The 25,863-nt window shown below is 37.3% G+C and overlaps 1 protein-coding gene across 1 annotated transcript in view; it reads left to right on the top strand.

The window, feature by feature from the left end:
* The window catches only part of RXFP1 (relaxin/insulin-like family peptide receptor 1), a 32,734-nt gene that overhangs the window by 3,593 nt on the left and 3,278 nt on the right, over nt 1-25,863 (top strand). The window contains exons 2-15 of the mRNA XM_009893716.1: nt 9,227-9,331; nt 10,188-10,293; nt 11,573-11,644; nt 13,258-13,329; nt 14,713-14,784; nt 15,620-15,691; nt 17,219-17,293; nt 17,576-17,647; nt 18,576-18,647; nt 19,396-19,467; nt 20,709-20,780; nt 23,135-23,203; nt 23,421-23,650; nt 24,962-25,372. Of these exons, the coding sequence (XP_009892018.1) occupies nt 10,292-10,293; nt 11,573-11,644; nt 13,258-13,329; nt 14,713-14,784; nt 15,620-15,691; nt 17,219-17,293; nt 17,576-17,647; nt 18,576-18,647; nt 19,396-19,467; nt 20,709-20,780; nt 23,135-23,203; nt 23,421-23,650; nt 24,962-25,372 (1,363 nt within the window). The 5' untranslated portion in view covers nt 9,227-9,331; nt 10,188-10,291. The remainder of the gene's footprint in view (nt 1-9,226; nt 9,332-10,187; nt 10,294-11,572; nt 11,645-13,257; nt 13,330-14,712; nt 14,785-15,619; nt 15,692-17,218; nt 17,294-17,575; nt 17,648-18,575; nt 18,648-19,395; nt 19,468-20,708; nt 20,781-23,134; nt 23,204-23,420; nt 23,651-24,961; nt 25,373-25,863) is intronic.

Raw genomic sequence — 25,863 nt, forward strand, 5'->3', positions numbered from 1 at the left:
CCACCATGCCCTCCATGTCCAAATAATAAGCATAAAACTAAGGTCCAGAGAAGTGAAATGACCTGAAAATAGGATCATAGGCAGAGTTGGAAACAGACTGTAGGTCCCAGACTGCTGTGTTAGTGCTTAACCTCAGGGTGTGGACATCCTGCTGGTCAGCTCAGCTTCAGCATTTCTTCCACATCTGGAAAGGGGTGAACTGTAGTTAATATGTTACGGTAGAGTGAAGCCACTCATCTTTGAAAACTCACATGTCTCTGTCACCTAGTTGGGTTTCCAAAACCAATAAAATATTGTGTGTGATATCCTGATGGGGAAGAGCTTGAGGCAATGTAGTAAACTGCAATAAGAGGAGGAGGAGGACAGCAACTTATCATGCCCAAAGTGACAGGAAGCTCTTTTTGAACTATCACTAGATAAATTTAAATGTGCATGGAAAATACAATCATATCTTTTGCAATTGAAAACATAGTCCATCAAGTAGCAGTGGGTGTCTCTGCAAATTTGTCATGAATGTGATATTTTTAAATAAAAAGGATTTATTGAAAGTTTCATAATTTGTCATAAAAGCTTATGGTTTTGAGGACTTTCCTTTTCTAGGCTTGAGTATGGCAGTAAATTTTTCTCTGCTGTTCTGCCCTGTGCTCATCCTTTCTGAAGCACCGAGTTCTTAAAAAGACCAACTGCACTGTTAAACAGTTTAGCCTATATCACATTTCACTTGGAGTTATTTTTGTATCTGTTAGCAAAACTCAAAACGTGTGGGGAAAAAAAATATAGCAATTCCAGCATCCTTCTGTGCCCAGGCTTGAGTAAAGCTCAAGCTGGCAAAGCAGAGGGAGTTTGATAGTGGTTTATCCTACTAAGACTATGTTTGATTTCAAACGTAATGGCTTCAGCCTAATTTTCCCAGGAAGACCTCTTCCTGTTTGTTTACAGGTGTAAGATTTTATTCTGTAGCTACTTGACATTTAAGGAAGGGAGGTTAGAACATTCATTTGCTTCATTCCTTTTTTAAATGTGAGCGGGAAGGATAAATACTAGGCATAAGCTCAAATTCTGCTCACCTAATGCTGTGGCAGTGTTGACATGGGAATTGTTCCTAAAACAAGAGTATTTCTTGCATTGAAGACATTACTGCCACAACATTACTGTTAATGTATTCTAAACAATCTCTACCCAAAGCCCTTTGAAGCCCAATGGCATAGTAAAAGTGTCAAGTACATATTCCCAAGTACATACTCATGGAAAGAAGCATTTTGGAATCTCTGCTTTGACAATGATGCTTAAGGATAAACAAAACAAAATGAAAAAAACAACAAAAGATAAAAACAACAGTTGATTAATGCAAAACAAAAATAATAGAACAACAGTATTTGTGACGTAGCTTTTCACTGAGTCCACATGTGTTTTATTATCTTAAAGTACGTGTTTGTTTAGATGAACAAATTCTGACATGTGACAAATTGCAAAAACATATGAAAAGTTAAATCATAACATAAATGTACTCTACAAATTTGGACAGAAGGCAAGTAACGCTGCCAGTAATCATCTTTGGATTTTTTTTTTTGTTTCAAAATACCAACTCTCTGTGTAGCTTCAGACCAAAAAAAAAAAAAAATTAGCCTGCTCCCTAATTAAGTATTTAAATTTTAAAACTTACACATAGGCACTTTATATTTGCTTTTTTCAAGTTCTCTCATATGCTGCCTACTTAGAGGGCTGAATGAGCAAACTTTTGTCCTAGATAAGGGTCAGCTTTCTCTGAATAAAATTTTCCTACTGTTAGATGCAGTGATAAAAGCGTGATGTTGTCAGTCTAACAACTTTTGTGTAATTATCTTTTCTGGATACATCACTGGATCGGTTATCATTTTGTAGTCATATCATGGTAACTACAAAGTGCTGCAAAAATTCTCCATGGAGTTAAATTTTAAACCACTGAAAGACTGAATATTTGGTTTGCCTGTGTGATCTTCTAAGATCTTTGTTGCGATTGACCCTAATACTCCACCCATTCTGCCTGAGAGTCAGCATAGTCTTTGTAACTGAAAATTGGCTGTGGTGCTTATATGACACCAGTTCTTGGGGAGAAGCCTCCCAGTAAATTGCAGTGTAGTTTCTTCTTCCAAAACCACCCATCAGCACTTGAATTTAGTTTGGTACAAAGTTGTAGACGGAGAAATACAGAAACATAATCAGGTCTCAAAAGGTACAGAGCTTTTCTACTTTCAGGGGAAACTGGACTTTATCTCCTACCTGGCCAATTTGAAAACGTGCTTTATGATATGTCTTGAAGTCTAAGATTAAGCCCAACTGCTTTGTCTCTGGTAGATTTAGCACTATGTATCAGCATCCGGTAGTTACAGGTTCAGAAAATCCCTTGGATGTAAAGTGCAGGTGCGCTTATTCCTTTATAAATAGTCCTGCTTTCAGATTTACAAGTTTTTCCTAACTTCCATTAGGGTCGGATAGTACCCAAACACGCAGACAAAATCTGTGTAGTTACTGGATTTGTGATGTTCTGTTCTAATTTAAAATGCAAACAATAAGACTGCTATAAAATCATCCGTCGCACCACCTGGGCTTTTGGCCACAACAAGTCTGACGAAGCAAGGCTGAGCCTGGTGAGAACTGACCTGGATTGACTCCACTAAAACCAATGGAAAGGCTCCCACTGTCTCCAGTGAGCAAAGAATCATAACTTACCTAAATTAGGAAACTAATGAAAAGCTCAGATGTTTCAAAAAAGCAACGTTTGTGACTCGTGTGCTAGCCTTCCTCAATAGTACTGGATAAGGATGTTTGGAAGCACTGTGCTAGAAGGGATTTTTATTTTTTTTCTCTAGATGAGATGAAGAAATCTAGGTTGTGATCTCCTGCAACTTGTCACAAAAACAGGAGGCACAAAATACAGTATCTTCCCAGGCAGTCTGTAATACATGATTCTCATAAGTAAATGCCTTAATTCTTCTTTTCTTAAACTTAATCGGGAATAGAGTGGATATGGTTTATGCTTTCTTTAAAATTAGGGTTACCATCATTTCACACTACTGAATAGCTCTTGTGCTCCATCTCAGAACTGGTTATTGAAAGAAGTTCTTCATTTGTTACTAGTAAATTGCTAGAGGAAATGGTTATGTGCAAATAACACAGGTATAAGTCATATTTAGAATAAAAAAGTATTTTAACATAAGAGTTGTTAAAAATGCAAATGCCAGAATTCTTACTAATTTCAAAACCAAAATTGCGTACATTGGGGCTAATCCCTTGTACCTCTGTAGACCAGATTGTTTCACTGTGAATGGGGCGTTAAAAAAAACAGTGACTGCTGTTACGTATTTGACTACCACTCTACTTACAAACAATAAAAAAGGGGAATGGAAGGAACACCATGCTAGGGTGTTTCATTTTGTCTTTTTGCACAGGCACGGTCTTTAATTATGTAGAGTAGTTAATAGAACAAAGTAGCCTGAGCTATTTTGAGAGTGCAAGTTTCCTCAGTGTTTAGAAATTTGGCTCCTGGACAATTCTGCTGATAGTTCTGCAAAACTGTTTTTTTGGCAGTCAGGCAATGGTTGTAGTGTGTCTCTATTTGTTTTTTAATCACAATGTCATAGCCACATTTTTCCAGTCCAGTGAAGCAAGAACAGGCATGCAGATTTAATTTAAGATGTTTCTGACTCTCTGGAGGAGTTCTTCACTGGGTAAATGTATTTACCATTGTATTGCTCCCAGGCCTAAGAGGTTGCGGAACAAAAGGCAGCATTCAGCTCCCCAGCTGTAAAGTTCACTCATAGGTGCTCGTTAAGCTCCGTCTAGCTCATATGCTGGAAATCACAGGCAGAGGTTTCCAAAAGAGCTGGGGCAGGGAGCGGCTGTTTGAAGTCTTGCACCTATTTACCTCTAAAAGCACAGGCCTCATCTGTTACTGTGTGCCACGCGGTCATCGGGTGACTGGCTTGCCTTATTAAAGAAGTTATAACATACTGCCTCTTTCTTTAAACAGGCCTGTAAAATTCCACAGGATGAAAGTAATAACAATCTATATAGATGTCATGCTGTTTTCATATGTGTTTCTTTGAAGGTCTATAAAATTACAGAGAATTATTGCAGTCGTGTAGATTCATTAAATCATCTTCTAGATTTCCATAACAGAAATCTAACTTTCTATGGGATGTTTCAAAACACGTATACAAAAGATATATGTTTTAATATTAAAAGATTGCTCATAGGGGATAAGAAATTCTGGAGGGTCTGAGTTTCACATTTTTGCCTCAGCACACTGCAGAAGAGCTTGACAACTTTATATTTCAAATTAATACTAATAATGAATAATGTTATAGTTAGTCACATCTTTTCCTGGCGTGGCATTTTTTTCCATCATACTTAAAACTTGAAATTTAAATGTATGAGACACCATTCAGTTTTGAGCCCTAGATAGTAAATTCTGTTTATGAAGCAAACTTTGAAATCAGCAGCATCCTCAAAATGTAGCAAATACTTGGTAAAAGATCATATTTTCAAGATTCACGTGGAAATTTTTTTTATATGACCAAATTTTACTGTCACTGTCATTGCCATTTATCCACAGCATATGGCAGTGAAATAATCAGCTTTACAGTGATGTGCAAATATCAGCAAATGGAATAGCTTTGTTGAAGTTCTGGAGGCTTTTAATCAATTTCATTATTGAGATTTTTAAATATTGTTCATAACTAAGAGGAACTTTTACATATCATTAGACTTTTGCCTTTTCTGGTCTCCACAGTAGTGGCTTACTGCTGAAGGAACTTTCAAGCAACACAAGGTTTTATAGATGTATTCATGCTATTAGCTTATTTTAATTTATTCTGCCACTTTTATTTAGAAAATTGTGAACGCTTCAAGAAAAACAGAATAGAAAATTGGATGAATCTATATAGACTAAAGGTATTGTTATATTAACTAGAAAACTCCCCTGTGCAAGTGTTTCACAGGAATAAAGCTACAATGTTGAGAAGATAGTTATCTTTTGGAAATTTATGCTTGCTTATTTTTTTTAAAAAGTTGCACTGGATTAATTAGCTTGTTTTAAAGTCAGGAATAAATTTGTGTAAGCAGGTAACCTAGTTCATACAGAGAAGTGTAAACCTTATTTGAATTGATTTAATTCCTGTCTGGTTTTCTGTGATTGCATTGTCAGAAATTAGTAGACAAGGTACTTTTCAATTAATCAGCAGGTACAGGACGCAGTCAATGTGCAGTGACACAAGGTTTGCTGTGGGGAAAATTGCCTTTGCCTTGACTGGTAGGTGTCCAGTTTTAGGTTATTCATTTTTTCCACTTGGGTATCGAAATTGGGGCTGTGAAATTCACTCCCAGCATCGAAAGCTCCAGGCACTGCAACACTTCGCTTTGCAAAATCTCCGTGTGGTTTTGGTCTTACTGTAAGTTATTGGACTGTATCAGCATTCCCCAACACTGTGGAAAAGGGCAGTTATATTCCTTCATCTGTAAATGTTTTTAAAGGAATTGCATCTTGTCCGGCGGCCACAGGCGTTCCTTGTTGCACGAAATGTTATCTTTGTGAAAAGCCTGAAGTAATTTCTTACAGCAAGAGAAAGTATATTTGAACAACTGGTAGAAAGAAATATGTCCACGGGTTATGACCACCAACAGCAAAGGCAAAATCAAAGGGTGACACAACGTCTCTTTAGAGTGCTTATACATTTAACCCATAGCATTTCTCTGCATAGTAACCCATGAAGACATGGCTGAGAGAAGGGGAAAGTCATATAGATAATGTCCTCGTCGTAAGCTCCGTACTAAATAAGAGATGTGTCTTTAACTGAGCAAAGATATATTTTCTTGGATCTGTCATTGAAAGGATTATTCAAATCTGTAGTTTGTCAGGATTAACATACTCTTTCTTATTCCTTTCCCATCAGAAATGGTAATTGAGAACTTTTAGCAAGGAACAGTGTATTAATCTGTAGTCAGATAAATCCAGTTTACAATTACTTATTTCACTTATCCCATGTAGGGGAAGATTTGCTGATGCCTTGTTTTCTCAGATTTTGGGTTTTGCAGAAGTGCAGCCAACATAATCTATTTTAGAGCTGGCTTGGGAAAAAGCAATTTCTCATCTGAGCTGTACTCCCCCAAATGAAAGATTTGGGATTTCAAGACCAGTACTATTACCAGTCATTTCTTAAAGTGTTTGGAGAACCTCATCTTGACAGAGGTAAACAGGTCACAAACCTACCATATAAACTCTAAACGATCACAAAGTGATTTACAGTTCTGGCGTTGAGTGCTTTACCGAACGGTTGTACTAAATATAGTTTTTTGCACAATACATTCTTCTGGGATTTGGCAAAACACTTTGTATAAAATAAAGACTGTCCAAGGCTTGGGCAAAAAGCTTGGCCCAAAGCAAACATTTTTGAAAGTCAGAAAACTTTGAATAACTTCTTTTGTTATATTCAGATATGCCTTTGTATTTCTAGTAGAAGGGAGGAAAATCAATGTCATGAGAAAAGACCATTATTTAAAATGAACTGACCAGAAACTCCAGACAGCTGGAATGCTTCCAGAACAAAATAATCAGTGTTCTCCCTTCTCTGTGCTTTTTTTCCCCTTCTCTTTTGTGGCCACCCAAAACCACACAGCTGCCTCTTGACTTCCTTGGAAATGCTGGTGAACTTCCCCTTCCTGGTGAACTGCTCCCTCGTTCCCGTTAGTGTAGGAGGCCCTGCTCATCTTTTTTCTCTGCAGATGTGAACTGGGCAGATGGTCACCTCTTGTACGTGATCTGTCAAATGGCAAAGCATTTTAAAAATACTAAAAGGTGGAATAAAATCTCAGCTATCCACTCTTTAGTGTCAGAAGCAGGGAAATGCAGAAAAATTATACTATGTTCATTGGCTTACAGAAGGACTAGAATTTATGGCTTCTAACTAGATATTCAGAACTTGCAGATGTCCAAAACTTTCTATGAATATAATTATGAATTAGAAAGCCCAAAAATATTTTGAGACTGTATTTCTGACTGCAAAATATTTATTTGGTATGATTATACTCCAAGAATAATCTCGTTTTTAATACATCTTTACAAATTTCTTTTTAAAAATCCTCAATGAAAGATTCCTTTCGCCTTAAATCTTGCCTCCTCCATGTATATTGTGTTCCCACTAGTTTCTTCAGGTCCCAGTTGCTGGGTCCAGTCTTGCAAATGAACTTCAATGGATGTGCTCCAGTTAAGTACTCAAAAATAGTGATAGGGGAAACCTCACTACAGGGCAGTAGGTTTATAAGGTGCTCACCACTTGGCAAAGGATCTGTTTTTATCGCTCCATCAATTACAGATTCCATGTTACAGGTAGTCCTAAAACTGAACTTCTGCTGAACATTTGAAACATGCAGGAGCAATATTTCTGCAGGTTTGCCAACACCTTTCATTTTGTCCAAAATGCATTATGCCGCTTCTGAATACCAGCTTCATGATCTAAACTGACAAAACTGCTAATGGATCAGAGCATAAGACGTGCTCTTGAGGAAGTTGGTAAAAATGTGCCTAAATGCCTTCTCTGGGTGGGAATCTGGCATTTTTGGAGGACACATATTAATTCACATTAATTTTGGAGTGAAGAAGGTGCTTTTCAAGTCTGTCTTTTCTCTTAATGGGGCAATTCCTGAAGACGGAGATTTTGGGTTACTTTATGTTTTCAATTTATGCGCAACAAACGAATAACTAGATAAAAGATAGTTTGCCTGAAGTTAGTTAATCCTTTAGTTAGTTAATCCTAATATCTGTTAATCAGCACATATAGTACATCTTTGCAGCTTAGGCAGCGAAGAGGGAGGCGTCTTTCAGAACAGCTCCACCTGCTGAGACTCCATAGGCAGGCTTCGGGAGGTGCTGTCAGGGAAGTTTCCCTCCCTGGCTGAGAAAACAACTGAGCTGCAACGTGACATGAAAAATGAGACACCATTTCATAATGGGAAAAGTTGCAAAGGAGGAAATATATTTTCTTTCTCCCTGCCTATTTTGAAGCCAATAGATATAGTAGTAATGCTTAGTTGAATATAAAGATTTATAGGGAAATGTCTGTGAGGAATTGTATTTAACTAAACAATTACCATGTGAAATTACAGGTGGAAAGACTGTTGCTAGCATATCATAAAAGTGAAACTAAGGCTGTAATGCCTAGCAAAGCAGAGCCATCCTCGGGGTTCTCACAGAAATGTTGTTTGACAGTAGGTATCATTACAAAGTAATGCTTTCAATTATCACTGATGCTTTGACTCACCAGCTAGTGAGCGCCATCCTAAGGAGCATTTGTGCTACTGGTGCATATTCATTACACGAGATGCTTTAAACTGAAAGGATGTGGGTGTTGTCAAAGCTGAAGAGAGGCCAGACTCAAATTAATAAAACTAAAATCGGATCACAACTCTTAAAGGCAAGCTCTTCTTTTTTTCTTTTTTTTTTTTTTTTTTTTTCCTGGTGCTGTGTATTCCTGCCCTGTTTTGGAACTACAGGCTTGTAGTTATTTGCAGCATCACTGTATCTGGAAATCCCTATTTGTGGGAAGGAACTGAAAGATCTGCTCTTCAATTTTCACCTTTATGGCCATAAACTGCTCTGTGTCAGTACATCTATGCACAGTGACCAAACTGGTAATACAGAATGATGCTCTGTTTAAGATGCATATTAAGCTTAACTTAAAACATACTGACTTGAATATATTGCACCACATTACCCATTCTCTTGCAAAACAGTGTTCATCTAGATTTTCAGGAAAGAAATTAGAGGCTGTGATAGTGTGAGACAGCCCTCTGAAAAAAGTACTTGGAGTCGTAGCCATCATTTCAGCTCTCCTAGACAAAGTGACAAATCCACACATTTAAGGAGGTAGGAAAATATGGTTGTCTCTTGTTTTTAGAATTCTATGTAAACAAAGAGTTCTGAAGAGAAAGAGTATACTTTTTTGGTGCAACTGTCACAGAAGATGATGTTGTTGAAGGTATCATAAGCTGCTCCTACTACGCAGCTCATCATCTCCGTACTAACGTGTGATTGGGCAGCTGTATAGAGATAAGGTCATCTAACGGTGTGTGAAATGTTCTGGAAAAAACATGTTATTTAGATAAAACTTGATGCAACTAAATTTAGTGAAGGTATTTCTACCTTCTATTTCTATTCTAATCTGTCTTCTATTTGTGTGGGTTTTTTTATTAGAGGACAACAATGGATGGTCTCTGCAATTTGATAAACACTATACGAAGGACAAATACAATAAACTGAAATCTCTGTATGCATTTCAGACAAAGACACCCGAGTGCTGTAAGTAATTATTGATATTATTTGTGTGATTATTACTGATGATTCCTAGAAAGAAATATATAGCAAATATCCTTATCAGGAAGAGAAATATAGTGCAGTTTCATTGAGAGTAAAACAGAATTAATGTTGCACATGGACAAAGGCATTGAAGCTAATTTAATTTCCATTAAGAGTGATTCATTTTCTGTAACAGAAGCATCAAACATATGCCAATTATGAGGGCGATATAAATGTTTATCTGAATATATTAATGCAGCTGGAAAGACCATGAAACACACATCTTTCCGAGGGCAACGAAGGCAACATTCCTCCAAATTCACTTCTTCATCCATGAAATGATTCTTGCAAACCCCCTCCACTTCTGCGGGCATTTATCCCTTTGTACAGGTTTTCTGACTCTGCTGTCTTCTATGAGCACTAACTTAAAGCACAGAGACACTGGAAATGGAGCAAAGACTTCCTGACCTGTTTTCATACCATTTTCACCGGGACAGAGTTGTGCTTATTCTAGTAAATATAAGAGGACTGAATAATCTAAAAGAGAGACAGAAAAAATCTGAAAAACTGCTACCATTCCAGACTCCTGTATAGCAAGCCTAAAACTCAAGAGCTTCTACAAGCTCTTTCACAGAGGTCAGGAGGTGCCATAATTTTTTGTGTCACTTTATATTTACTGTTAGGGTCTTCCCAGGTCTAAATCAATTACATAAAAACATGCGCCTCGATTCCTGTTTAACACAGTCTGGTACGTCTGCCTTTGTGCTCTCTGTTCTTTTACACACTATTTCTTTTCTCCGCGTCCCATCACACCACCCATCTCACCTTTTGCCCCAACTGCACTCTTGTTCCCACGCAGTGGCTGGTGCTGTGCCAGCAGAGTGTACCTGCCAAGGGCTGGAGATCTTCTGCGACGCTGCCAAATTGCGTGCTGTCCCGTCATTCTCTTCAAACGTCACCATAATGTAAGTAGAGCAGGAAAGTGGTCTCTTGCTCTGTTCAGGTTTGACTATCGATCCTACAACCTTTTCACAACTACAGCCTTATAACGATGACCGGTTGGCTCAGCTGGTGCTTGTGAAATCGTAGTGTCTCCCTGTTGACAAGTCCTTTAATGTTTTAAGTACAGATTTTGCCTGCATAAAAGTAGAGAAAAGGAACTAAAAAACTCTGTGAAGTGATCATTTCATGTTTGTAACAGCGACTTGAGCTAGCAACAGTTTCAGGAAATCTAAAGAAATCTTCAAAAGAAATGTTTCCTTTTAAGACACAATACTTAGGACCTTTTTATTATTCTGTGATCCTGCCAATATTCCTAGTCTATATTCCTGCCAATAAAGTCAATAACCTTGAACTCCATGGAACTATCTGCTTGAGCAAATCTTTTTAGTTCTCAGCTGATGTCTCTGAATGCGCCAGTATTTAAAAGGATTTAGTCTGGGCTGGGCCATCATACAGATATGTATGCGTAAGCCAAACTTTTGGAAGAGATCGGGGAATGGTTGGTACTGCTCTTAGTTTGCACATCGCTGTTTGAGAGGCCGTTTTCTGTGTAGTGAGCAGAGGACAGCATCACACATCCTCACCTGAGGATCTTCCCTATAGAGCAGGGACATGGACCTTTCTGTTCGGTTCCAGCTTGCTCTCATGTGTGGCTGAGGTTCTGCTTGTTGGGTCCGTGTTCAAATACCACAATACTTCATAACATGTGATGTGGAATGTCAAATATATATTTAAACTGGCTGTCGGCTATGGGTCAACAAAGACTTCAAAAATAATGCCTCAGTTCTAGTTTTAGGAAAAGCAGGTGGTCCGTTCAGCTGGCTTTCAGGCTACACCCTCTTCTCATCCGGCCTGGACAATTTTTGTTCCTGACAGGATACTTGAGTTGGTGCCCAATAGAGATGGGGACATAGGGACACATGCACTGGGAAATAAGCTTTATATGCATTTGAGGTTTGAAATGAAACTGTGGTTTAGTTTATACTTGAATCTCTTTAACTCTTAGATTTAACTATTATTTTGTCAGTTGCCCTGAGGACATGGAAGAATATTTTTTGATGCTAAAGTATTTTGGTTAGTGCTTAAATAGATACAAATATTAAGACAGAGGTAGCGCATTCAGATGGTTTCATGTTGCGTTTATTATTTAGCAGTGTGCCAGCTGCCCTTATTGAAAAACAAAAGTGACAGTACTGTAGGAAACCAGGAGAGTATTTTTACTGCGTGCATTCATTCCTACAGGTCTCTTCAGAGGAATCTGCTAAGGAAACTTTCTGCTGACGTTTTCAAGAAATACCATGACCTTAAAAATCTGTAAGGGAGTATTTCAACTTAAATATCTATTTAGTGCCTTAAATATTCATTCTCTCCCTCTCACATACACACACACACAGAGCTTCACATCTAAGTGGCAACTCACAGTTTATACTCAAAATTCTGTTTTGTTTTACCCTTCCGTACCCCATCTAATTGTGTGAACTATTTGGCTAAGATAGCTTGATTTGGCATCTCTCTTTTTACAAAACCATAGTTTCTGCATATTTAATTTTTTTATATTGACTATTTTATATCAGAAAAATGCTAAACTTCCATCATGTCTGAAGGAAGTTACGTTTACAACAAACAGTTAGCATGCCAAGAGAAATTCAAGTAACTTAATCCATTTGCTCCAAGAAATGAAAGTTTGAAAAATTAAACTTCTCATCATTGTGGGGAACTACTCATGTGGCACTTGGTTTTACTCCTAATTATGTCTCATACCAATCCGATAATGCCCCAACTAGACAAATTGTTACAGCAGCGCAATACTGTGCTCTTTTATGATGTCTAGCGTCTATGTTGTTCAAAAATCATAGCCTTTAACAAATATGCTTTATATAGAATTAGTGAAATTAAGAATTAAATGCAAAAGTCTGGAGCAGGTCTCTTACATCACAAATTCAAGGCACTTACGTTCCTAGAAAATTGACTGGACTGTAACTTTTATGGAAACTGTGCTGTACTGCAGCACCATCTTGTGTTCACAAAGTTCAGTGCCATTCTTAAAGCATTGAAAGATACCTTTTCATTAAAAGAAATAATCAGTAATGTATATCAATATTAATTAGTGCTAATTAATTATGATTACTTGATATTAATTTCACACATTTCTGATTGATAACTACATTTGCAGAAAGCTTTTGAACGGTGTTTGACACAAACCCATTTTGTAAAAGCCAATGTCAGATTTCTTACTGCTTTTTAACAGGAATGTATCTGGACTCTGTATAGACTGTATCTTTAATTTAAAGGATTTGTATTTAAAGATTTCTCAGAGAAGAGCACTATAATTCTTTAAAATTATTTTAGAAGGATATAACATTTGCAATTGATGGTATTTTTAAACTTATTTAATCAAAGTAGATAAAGAAAAATAGGAAGAAAAAATAGTATTCCTTAGTTTACAGAAAATTAGCAACATTATATTTTAATTATACCATCTTAAAAATCCACAATTATAAAAATTCTCTGATACCATAAAAAGAAAAATCAAAACCACATGTTAATTTGACATTTGCCATGCAAAATCTTGCTTGTAGCAGGGTTCTGGATAAACATAAAGATCAGGTCACACAGGTGAGAACTGCACGTTAGGACCTAAAACAGGAGGTGGTGCACAACCACTTTGTGGTTCATCTCAGGCAAACCAAGTGTCTCTTTGACTGAATTTGGTAGTGCTGCTGCAGGGGACATTTCTTCTAAAACACCTTTGCAGTTTCTGCAACTTTAGCTGTGAAATAGGTATTGTGAAATTTAAGATGTAACAAGTTTGACAGCACCTTCTCAAGTATCACGCATGCAGTTTCATTGATAGATTTTTAACTGGTTACATACACTAGCTTTAACTTTGCATGCTTAGAGAATTAATAGTCATTGTATCTTTTTAGGTACCTTCAGAATAATAAAATCAGAGCTGTATCTGAACATGCTTTCAAAGGTTTATACAACCTCACAAAACTGTAAGTACTGCTTTTTGAATGCTGAAGTAGAGAGCAATGGGAATTGCACTGAGAGTCGCTGTGGACATCTTGCTCTTCATAGAATCATAGAATGGTTTAGGTTGGAAAGGACCTTGAAGATCATCGAGTTCCAACCCCCCTGCCATGGGCAGGGACACCTCCCACTAGACCAGGCTGCCCAAGGCCACATCCAGCCTGGCCTTGAACACCTCCAGGGATGGGGCCTCAACAACTTCTCTGGGCAACCTGTTCCAGTTCCTCACCACACTTAAGGTGAATTTTGTTTGATTCATCGTTAGCAAGCTGCAAAAATGGTCCAAATCTTTAACTCAATGGTTGGATTGAGAAAGAAAAGATAGATTAAGAACTATCTGCGCAAATTTATCTGATAGGACAACACTTTGAAAATAGAAGTGGGCTCTTACTTCACCACTGCTCCCCAAATCTGCAGGATGGAAGAAGGGGACAGTATGGTAGTTACCTTCATAAAGTCAGAAAGAATGAAAAAAGAATAAAGTAAAAGCAATAGCTTGGATGAATCAAAATTCTTTAATGTCATATTTTGATTTACAGAAGCAAATAAAAGTAACCAGTATGGGTATGAAAAGAACACTGTTTTCTTTATTTTGCAGCAACTTTTTGAAAGATGCTTCTCACTTCTAAGCAAAACACTCAATGAAAGAGATGATACATAAATTGTGTTATTCGGTTCAGCTTACTTTTTCCGCAATGTTTTTAAAAGGAAATTTTTTAAAAATGTTGTACCTCTTCTTTTTCCATCACGAGTGTGTTGATTAACTGTTATTACAGCTGCTGTTATTACCGTCCCAGATCATTTCTAGTACAGCCTCCCCTTCATTTCTCAGGCTTTCTTTTTCCATGATTTTGGTATCTACATTTGACTAATGTCCTTAGCAGAGACTGAACAGGATCCTGGGAACATTCATGGAACAACTCACTCGACAGAAGGAAACTGGGAAGGGCCTAAAATACGACACAATGAAAATATCTAGCCTGTTGTGCTTTCTTGTAGATAAGACAAAATGTTCACTATAATTGTTCCATAAGTGCTCACTACAGAGAGTCCTGCCCTGCTCTGGCATTTCTACGAGAGACACAAGCCTGCACATTTCCTTCTGTCACCAAAAATTGGCTTTTTGGGGGAGAGAGAGACTGGAATCACATATAAGGGGCTTTTTTGCTTACTTAGTGGGTTATTTTTCAAAGAAAAGCATCAAAAATTGCCCTAATCAAAAATTATAATTATGAAAAACTTTAGCAGTATTCTGATAAATTATCAAGGAAAAATTTTAAAACTCATTTTCATGTATCTGATGCTAATTAATCATTCCATTCATTTATCTTTTCTTCATCTTGTTTCAGATACCTGAGCAACAACAAGATAAGCAGTTTGAAGCCTCGTGTCTTTGAAGATCTACACAGACTTGAATGGCTGTAGGTTGTTTTCTTATTTGTATGTTTATTTTCCCAAGGACTAATTAAAGCAAGGCAAAGAAATATTTGGATTGCTGTCCTTTTTGTGCGTAGCTGCACTTTATACTAGATAATAACAAAGGAACTCCTGTTACACTGTGCAAGGTAAAAATCCAATTGACTTTGATGAGAGAAGAAATTAGTTCTTGGGCCTTAATGGCTCCAATGACTGATGACTTTTACAATACTAAATAATGTTTACTAGTAATTGCTTGTTACAAATTAATACATTAAATAATTCAGATACCATAAAAGAGAAAAGAGCAGAAAGATTGGGGGGGGCAATAAATAGTGTTTGAAATGTCCCAGACAAAATGACTGTCATAATCTGCAATATTTGTTTATTATCACTTTCCAGACAGATGAAAATGAAATACGGTTTTGACTCAGTAACATTACTAAAAATAAGCAAGTGATAATACACCTAATATTTTTCTGTGTATTTTGAACTGATGGATTGCTGTGGATCACCGTTATGTGGTGCTGTTTCAGGGAGTTCATTCAAATTCTTCATCAAATAATTTTAAAAACTGGCAAGAAAACACTTTTTTCTAAATTGAAAACTACTACTTTTTCTAAGTTAAAATATATTTTATTTTAAATCAAATTCTTCCAAAAGGAAATTAATTCAATGAATACCCTGACCTGCTATGGAGTAGTGCATTAATTTTTTACATTGTTTGAATGGTCATTTGGAGAAAACCACTTCAATTATGTTATTTTTTTTTTTAGCATCTGTTCAATTTAAGACTGCAGTCAATTATCAGTCTGATATATGCTTTCCTGTAATTTATAGGATAATTGAAAATAACAGGCTAAATCGGATCTCTCCATTAACATTTTATGGACTCAAATCACTTATTCTCCTGTAAGTATGGAATAAAAATCAAGAGTGTCCTGGTTTGAGGTAGAACAAAACCAGTGTTCTTTTCTGTAATTTTACCATTCAACTGACTGCACTCTCTGAAATTAACGGTATGTTTTTCAGACAATGTCTGCTTCTGGCAGTGATAAGTTAATACCAAGGCATGGTATGCAGAGCAGCTCCTGCTTATACTTATTGCTGTAACAGCCAAGATCAGATAATGTTGTTATTTGCCCCATTGGAGGGTCAGAAGTGGAAAAGCACAGTGGGGTCCCACCTGTGGGGAGGAGCAGACAGGACAGGTGACCCAAAACTGACCCACAGGGTATTCCATCCCATCTGCCTCATGCTCAGTGTAAAAGCTGAGGGATCAAAGGGTCAGCCCTCTTTCTTCAATGGCCGACATCCGAGGAGGACTCTATCCGTTCCTCTGCCTTTGATCCCCATCTGTGTGTTCCTGAATTGAGTTCTTGAATCCAGTTCCCACCTGTTGCTGAGTCCAGTCCCAGTGCTTGCAGGTGACATGATTGTCATCCCAGGGGCTCGATATTGGGTTTGTGTATCTTTGTATGTATTTCATTATTTTCTTATTAATATTATGATTTTTTTTCTTTTTATTGCTAATATTTCATCAAAGCTGTTTTACGTTTTTTTTTTTCCCAACTCATAAGTCTCTCCCTTATTCTCCCTCCCCTTCCCTTCTGGGAAGGGAGAGGGATTAATAAAAAACATCTGTCATTCATTTAGTGGTCAGCCCAGCCTAAACCACAACAGTTATTAAAAAGAACAGACCTGAAAGGGCAGATATATATAAAAACCTTTTTATACCGACTGTGCTTGCTCACCACAGCGTGCCAGCAGTACACCCACAGCTTTTTCTTACCCCCAGGCGTGATGTGCTGAAGTAGGCCCATTTGGCAGCAGTGGACACGCAGTGTCTGGAAAAGTATAGGGAGATGGGTGGGAAAAATAGTAAAATGACAGCGACACTGAGAGGGCAAGGACGTGGCAGCTGCAGCAATGGATGACAGTTGTCCTCCGGAGCCGCGGTGCCAGAGGCAGGGGTGCGAAAGCTCCTGCCCCTGGCAGCAGCCCAGCCTCCCTCCCCGAGACCCTGCCTCTAACCTGCCACTGCCCTCCCCAGCCCCAAAGACCAGGGACCCCCTATCTCTGCGGCTTGGAGGGAAACCTCCTTCCATCTCCCCCTTCCTCCATCACGAATAGAGGTTACATGTTATGACAGAAGAGTCAAAATATTGGTATTGACTTCTGTGTTTTATTGAAAAAGCAGTGAAGTGAACAACTTTCCTTTAACTGGTAATTCACTAGTTAAGGATAAAATAATGCTCTGCAGAATGCCACAGAGAAAATATGTGGAAGTTTAAGAAAATACTACTACCTCCAAGACTATGAGAAACAAATAAAGCTTTGACTACCTTTTTTTAAAAAGTACAAATATAGGAGACATAATCTTTTTTCTGTGATGTAATTTTTGGCAAATATAGCTAACTATACTATTCTTTTTTCCAGAGAGATGATGAATAATTCTCTTGCTCGTTTGCCTGATAAGCCTCTGTGCCAGTATATGCCAAGACTAAACTGGCTGTGAGTCTACCTTATTTCACTAGAAAAATATTATTTTGTTGGTTTTGTATAGTGTTTTCACACCACTTTTTCTAATGGGGTGCTGGATCTTGCAGAGTTCCTGCTGGGTCACTGCAGGGTTGGTGACCCGAAGGCATCAATTAGGTGTGCAGAAATGTTACATGTCTGGTTCCCACTCTCTTTTGTGCAGTCGTGAAGTTCTGGTAGTATTTTTCTTTAATTACCTTAGAATAACTGCCTGAATTTATTTTCAGTGATTGATGTTGTGTTTTTATATCCCAGAGACCTTGAAGGCAACCATATCCATCATGTAAGAAATGTCACTTTCATCTCCTGCAGCACCCTAACTGTACTGTAAGTAATAGGATACGCTACCCAGCTGGAGTGAGATATGCTTCTGCTCAACAGTCAAGTGATTTGTTACAGCTAATATTAAAGTTTCCTCAGTATCATGGTTATTTAGATCTCAAGGAGATTAAATTACAATGTTCGGTTTTAAATGAGCGCCATAAAGAATAACCACTGCTTACATTTATAGCAAAGTTCAGCATTGATGTATGCGACTAAACTTCACTGAAGTGATTTTGACTGATATTAAGATTTAGACAGCTTCATTCTAACTTTTTACTGGGAGGCAAAAATCTCATAATAAAAAGCAGAAAACATACAAAATACGCAAATTTCTTCATTGAGTTTGATTGGCTGATGGGTTGGCTGGCTCATCAGTTTTAAAATTTTCCCCAAAGTTTGAGTGATTACAACAAAGATGATACAATCATCTTCAGAAAATCCCTTCAACCTTTTGATAGATTAGTAGGCTCCACAGTACCTATCACTTTCCATTTTTAACTCTGGTGCAGTAGCCATATTCTTGGCTCTCTCTTTGCTTTTAAAATCCAGGTTGTCCGTTTAAGGAGGAAGCTCAGTGGCAGATGAAATATGGGTGAAGGAAAAGTTGCACAACCATGTGCCTGTGTATGAGAAGCGGTTAGGTCACGAGCCTTCCAGCCCACTTAATCTTCCTCCTGTCCTCAGCCAATGTATACTGGCCTCCTGTGGGCATGCGTATATATATGTATACACACACACGTACGAGCATAAGGAATAAAAATTACTTATCGACTGGTAAAATGGTAAGCTTCTACATCTGATTAGGTTATTAACTGAATTAGGCAAATATATGAAGATGAAGAGAAGAGAGAATTTTAAAAGTTTATAAAAAATTTTCTCTGAAACCAAAGAGATGTCAAGAAGCAGCAACACGTTTGTTTTATTCTTTCAGGGTGATGAGACGGAATAAAATCAGCTCTTTAAATGAAAACAGCTTTTCTTCTCTCCAGATGTTAGATGAATTGTGAGTTGATTTCTTCTCTTACTTGTATAACAAGTCACAAAGTTTTATAATTTATACTGCAAACCTCATTTATCATAAATTCTGTTTCATATAACATGCTCTGGCAATAGCACCCATACTCAGGGGTATTTTCTGTATATTTAACAGGGAATAAATAGTCAATAAAATGCATATTCCATGAGTATCGATAATATTGGGGGGTTTGCTCACAAGATCCTTATGTTCCCCGAATAGAATCATACTAATTAATCTTACATCACCACAGTGTCTTTTAGACTGGTTTGCCTGTTTCAGTCAGGCTGAGACTTTTACTCCTCTGTCCACAGTTATTAAAATCTGTGTTTAGTGAAAGTAAGCAGAGAGGTAGAGCGAAAAACTAAGGGAAAGATGTAGTGCTGGCTAGCCCATGTGAAAAAGTTCCCATGATGAAACAATAAATTTAATTTATTTCCAAGCTCCTACAGCTCAAGTTAAGGGTATTTTACTTTCTTTTTGATCTAAATACAATAATAATAAATTATGCTTCTAATGGCATATCTGAACTAACTAGACAAAGAGAAATCTGGTGGATCTAGCTTCCCACCTTGCTTTAACAGCATTCTTTCATAGTCAATTTCGGATAGCCTACATAATAAATAATATTTGGCAAACAGAATGAAACCCCATGTCTTGAAATTGCAAAACGGTTTGGTAAAATTACTGAGCCTAGTAAGAACTTATTGTATCCTACCTGTGGCTCTTTCTGCAGAGATTTGGCTAGCAACAAGATTGAATCACTTCCTCCGTATATATTTAAGGATCTAAAGGAGCTTTCACAACTGTAAGGATTCTTGATTATTATTATGTATAACTGTATGTTACTCATTTGATATGATGCTTCCAGTCATGAGTGCTGGGGAAGAAAAGAGCACCTTTGTTTGTATGCGTCATTTAAGATCTGCCTAAAAAAATACTTTTCCCAAAAGTAATTCTATATAACATTTTCCCAGAATAGTTCTGTAAAAGATGTGTATTGTCATGTCCCAAAAGATACCAAGTTCAAATTCTACCTTTTTCTAGATCATGTTAGTATATACAAAATGAGCTATGCTACCTATGTAATGAGCAATTAATAATTTGATGGGAATGTTTAGTGTGATATCAGGATTTGGCTCTAAAAATAGATAATAAACGCATAAGAGCATCATACAGATGCCTTGCTTGAAACTGCTTTTTTCCTGTGAAGGAGTTCCAAAAAAGTATAAGGTATTATAAAACCAGAAGGACTTTCTCTCTTTTTCCCATGACACGTATATGGGCAAATTCTCAAATGCTGCTGCTGGAAAGTCCCAATCTTTCTCGCATAATCTGAAAGAGGCACCAGTCACACAATTGAAGACCTCTCTGGAGGAGAGGAGGTAGTGTGTGGAATAACCTATTTTTGTGCTTTTCCAACATCCTTGGGATCCATCACAATACACTGGGGCAACCAAGTGCGTACAGCTGCATTTATTAAGTTTGTGCATTTTAGTTACAATAACAAAATGAAATCATGAGGAAAAGTTATAGGGAGAAGAAAAAGGGGATGGACCTAGAAACACTCTTGCACAGCGTGAAAGCATCTAACACTGACATCTATTCTTACATTCCACTGCCTCTGTCCTTTCTTGAACTCACACGAATGATTAAAAAAAAAAATAGTTTTTAGCAAATAGCAAAATCAATTGTTATTTATTTCTAAATGCATGCAGTTCAGCTAGGTTCTTTTACCTGAAAGACAAGTCTGGGAAGTTTAATAACTAAATATTTCTACAGTCAAAATATTTAAGCATCAGGTTGGGGGAGGCGGGTGTGTGTGTGTGTGGCAATAGCATGCCTGTGAAGCATCTGACTACTCTTTCCACTGGCTTAGCAAGCTGAATAACACTAAATGAATGTTCACATTTGCAGTTGGAACTGCCAATTGTAGAAGTCCTTCCTACAGGACTGGAAAAGCAAATGAGTTATGTAGTTTGACTTTATTTTTAGAACAAGCTGCAAGGAAGATGTACAAAGTTATTTATGTCTATTATGTATTTACAGGAACCTATCTTACAACCCAATCAAGAAAATACAAATAGACCAGTTTGATTTTCTAATTAGACTTAAATCCCTGTAAGTATCAAGTTTTTATATTTTTGCTATATTTTCTTTGTGATTATGCACATCTCCTTCAGAAGGACATGATCCAGAATATGTTTTATGAGAAATTACCTTTGAAATAGTTCCTGGTTATGTTGATGATCCTCAACAATTTGAGCCTGGTAGATATCAATACTCAAATTTTCCTTCCTGAAAAAACCAATTTCATAATGGAAATTTTTCCAACAAAAAGAGATCATAAATTCAGCTTGGAGAAGAACATTGTCTTTTCTGCTATTACAGAACAAGATTAATGCAACCCTCATTTGACCTTGCACAATTTCTTCACAGGGCCTAAGGGTCATGCAAGGTCCAGTTGGGGTTATTAACACCACGAGTAGGTACCCTTAGGATATATAAAGACATGAATTTGGTATATGTACAAGTTTGGGGACATATTTCCATTCTTACAGAATCTACTGTTAACACCAGAAAAGAACAATACAAACCAAGTACAATTCATCCACCGTGTCAGAGGGAGGTGGGACTTTTACAGATCTTTTTTAAGAGTTTAGGGGGAAAATTTTGTGGGTCTACTAACACAGGAACTCCAACCTGAATTCTGCCAGCAGAGGTGCTCTTAAAACTGTGATAGCGCAGTGACAATCTTGCCAAACTGAAATTATCCTGTGGTAAATTTAAGTACGTCTTCACAGGCCACTGCACGTCTGCGATAACCAGCTCGGTAGAGCACGGCATTGGTTCCTCTCAGTCATCATTTCAAAATCACAGAGTCACAGAATAGTTTGGGTTGGAAGGGACCTTTAAAGGTCATCTAGTATAACCCCCCTGCAATGAGCAGGGACATCTTCAACTAGATCAGGTTGCACAGAGCCCCGTCCAACCTGACCTGGAAAGTTTACAACAATGATGCATCTACCATCTTACATCTGCCAGTGTTTCACCACGCTCATTGTGAAACATTTCTTCCTTATATCTAGTTTAAATCTGCCCTCTTTTAGTTTAAAGCCATTACCCCTTATCCTATTGCTACAGGCTCTAATAAAAATGGTTGTGGGGATCAAAAAAGAGATGTTTCCTTGGATGAGAGTGTAATGCAGTTTATGATTTGACCGCTGAGCTGTAGCCAGTAATGCACAAGCTTCTGTTGATCAGTCCAATTTCCTCACTGGATTTGGAATCCAGTGGCCAAATTCAACTAAATTTGGTAAATAGATAATTACCTGAAAATACTAAATCTGTACAAGTTTTGTGGAAATAAGCAGCTGAGCACAGAAAAGAATAATTAATTGCCTCCCTGGCAGTCAGACTACAGCCTATGACTGTACAGACTACTTCATCCATTATTTAACACCAAAGAACTCATGCAATTCAATGACCATGACCTTTCATGTTTTTAAGTTAAGAAATTTGTTAAATCTTGAGATCGATCTATAGGAAGCTATATTTCAGTAGTTTGTAGAACACCAGTTGCCTCTTTGCTAGTTTGAAATAGTAAGAACAGCTGGGGAAAGCACACCATAAGATTCATTTTTCTTGTCTCCTAGCAAAACTGCCCATCAGCCCACAGCAACTAACCAGTAAGACTGGTACTTTTCTCCACTTTTGCCTAAATGTGCTCAGAACTCACAGGAATATTTCATTCCAAGCATTGAATAATGAATTCAAGTAAGGGTCCCCGCAGGGAGAACCGAAGACCTCTGACTGGTTGTACGTCTAACCAGCGGATAGGATGGACTGGAAGAGTACAGAAACCGAAGTTCTAAAAGAACTACTTGCACAGTTACACTTTACTGATCTAGCACTGCAGGGGAAATAATAGTGCCATTTTCAATATATATTAAAAAAAACCCAACAAAATAAAAATCCCATCTATGTGTCACAAGAAAGCCAGCGTTTTCCCTTCTATTCCATGTTCCATGTCCCAGCTTCCTGCTGCTCCTGACACAATGAAAACTGAATTCCTGCAGTGGTTTGTTTGTCTGGTAATAGATAAAAGACAGAAGGGACATGTAAAATATTACTGTTGGAACAAGTTACTATTTTCTCAGAGATGATGAAAGAACATCAGTAGAACAATACGTTGGAAGGGCAACATAATAATCTGCGATTGCACTGCTGAGAGCACTAAAAGAGCCGCCTTCGTGATTTTGGAAGAACAGCGAGTTTGTTAGAATTAACTGCAATTTATTTTATTCCACTTTAGCTTCTTCTGTCCAAGTTTCAAACGGATGACATATTAGATGCAATTAAAGTTCATCTCTAGTTTCCTATAATCATAGAAGCCCAATTAAACGCTCATAAAGTTTGTTCTTTTACCCCTGAGTCTCTATGGCCTTTTACTGAGAGTATATTGTTTACAGCAGCTTGGAGGGCATTGAAATTGCAAACATCCAGAGAAGAATGTTCAGACCACTGAGAAACCTTTCACACATGTAAGTAGATTTGCTTCCTCTGCAAATTTTGCAATTTAGAGAATATTGGATAATTAAAACAAAAGTATATGAAAAGCAGCATGTGACAGCGTTTCAACAGTTTTTAATTAATTTTTCTTCTTTCAGAATATGTTTTCTGAGTAGCTACTGGAGAGTTTTGATATTCTGGTAACCAAACTAGAACCATCTCTTATCTGTTTTTCTTTTTCACAACCAGATATTTTAAGAAATTCCAGTACTGTGGATATGCCCCTCATGTGCGCAGCTGTAAGCCCAATACTGACGGGATTTCATCCCTTGAGAATCTTTTAGCTAGCATCATACAGAGAGTGTTTGTCTGGGTTGTATCTGCCATCACCTGCTTTGGAAATATTTTTGTTATCTGCATGAGGCCTTACATCAGATCAGAGAATAAGCTTCACGCCATCTCAATAATGTCTCTCTGCTGTGAGTACTCCATGTGTAAAGTAAAAGAATATTGCTTTAGTCTGCTCGTAGCATACATAATATTTGTTGTTACAATATAGTGACATGTTTTCAGCACTGGATTAACTGAACTTTCATGTTGTTGAGAAAGACGATACAAAAAAACCTATGTACCTTATGCATCAGGAAGTCTCATTAGATGCTGCTTTTGTTCTGTGCCAACAGGCAGTTGATAAATTCCAAAGGTTTCACGTATGATTTTAATGCTGTGGGGATTGTGTCAAATTCACACTTTCTTCATCAAGGAGAAAGAAAATTCTGAATTTTTCAAAGGCCCATAAACTTAGATTTTACTAGGCATTTTTGAGTAAATAGCAATTTGCACATGTAAACATTGTGTTCAAGATAGTTATTCTATTTTTCACACGAGTAAAAGGTTACTTATGCAATCACTCCTAGCTCCCCAATATTAAAAATTAGAGTTTTGGGGGTTTTTATTTTAGTCCTGAAGACAAGACAGGTTTATGGAGGAACGATTCGGCAGTGCAGCCACTACAATCTCACGCACCCTATCTCAACACAGGGGAATCTACAAGTACTTCACAAGTTATATTAGTTGCATTTTGAAGGATAATTGCCAACAGTGTATAAAATGATGGCAACATTTCTAACCACAGCATGTCAGTGATTTTGAAACTTTGTTGTTTCCATGGGAACAGTCTGAGTACCATGCAGAACTTCTAGCCGAAGTATCTGAGAAGCCTTCAGCCCTATGTTGACAGTTCCTCTTCCCGTACCAGCCTCAGACAACTATGCACACCAGTTTTGAATTAGCATAAGGTGGACAAACCTAAACTAAACTTTGGATCCAGCAGAGATGCCCTACACAGAGCATATTATCTTCAGCTAAATGTCAATATCAAAAGGAATAAGACCTAATAAAAACAAACAAACAAACAAACAAACAAAAAAACCCCAAAAAAACAGTTGCAAGAATATTTCTATAAATGAAGCCATATCTTTTTCTGTTTGCAAACCAATTTTATCTGAGCTTCAAGAAATCGCGTTGGAAACAAGTATGAAACATAGGCTATCAGTCCAAATAAAAATTCAAAAAAAAAAAAAAAAAGGAGGAATGAAACAGAATTATACTGCCTTAATTGTAATTTGCAATAACATTCAAACTATAATGTTGATTTTATATCTATACTTTAGCTGACTTATAAATATGTATTCATATATACGTGTGTATGTCTGTTTTCCAATATACATATACACAGAGAATGGGAAATTCAGATGTGTGAATAATGATGTTAAGCACTGTGCCCACAGGTGCTGACTGTCTGATGGGAATATATTTATTTGTGATTGGAGCTTTTGATCTTAAATATCGCGGAGAATACAACAAGCACGCTCAGTTGTGGATGGACAGTATTCATTGTCAATTGGTGGGATCGCTGGCTATTCTGTCTACAGAGGTGTCGGTCTTACTGTTGACTTACCTGACTTTGGAAAAATACATCTGCATAGTTTATCCTTTTAGGTGTTTGAAGCCCAGAAAATGCAGGACAATTTCCATTTTGGTTCTTATCTGGATAATTGGGTTTGCTGTTGCTTTTATCCCCCTGAGCAACAAGGAATTTTTCAGGAACTACTATGGCACCAACGGCGTCTGTTTTCCTCTTCACTCAGAACAATCAGAAAGTTCAGGAAGTCAGATTTATTCTGTTGTGATTTTTTTAGGTAAGTTGCATTTCTTCTTTATATATGATTAGAGCTGCAAATGAACTTAATTTTCAGACCAATAAGATAGCTTTGCTGTGATGTTCACACCTCATATTTAGATGCTCCAGTAAGAACTTAAAGACTTTTTCCAGCCTGAATATTTCACTATATTAGATGCATGACGGGCTGAGAATGTAGAAAGAAATTAATGACCATTAAGTTCCTGAAAGAATAGACTTTTTCAGGAAAGTAGACCAATGATAAGGCCAGAGGAGAGAACTATGTAGTTTGGATCAGATGGCAGCCATTTATCAGCTGATGATGAATGAAATAAATACCCGAGTAGAGGTGAAAATTCAGTGTACAGCTGAATACAGACTCAGATCTTCTGGCCACTTAATTCTATGGGACCAGCAGCTTAGATTAAACATTTTTCTTTACCACTCAGCCTGCAAATAGGTGATGTGAAAATGCCATTATGTTCTTAAATTACAACTTATTTTAACTTC

The sequence above is a fragment of the Charadrius vociferus genome, unplaced genomic scaffold, assembly GCF_000708025.1.
Source record: "Charadrius vociferus isolate BGI_N301 unplaced genomic scaffold, ASM70802v2 scaffold59, whole genome shotgun sequence".
NCBI classification, from domain to species: Eukaryota; Metazoa; Chordata; class Aves; order Charadriiformes; family Charadriidae; genus Charadrius; species Charadrius vociferus.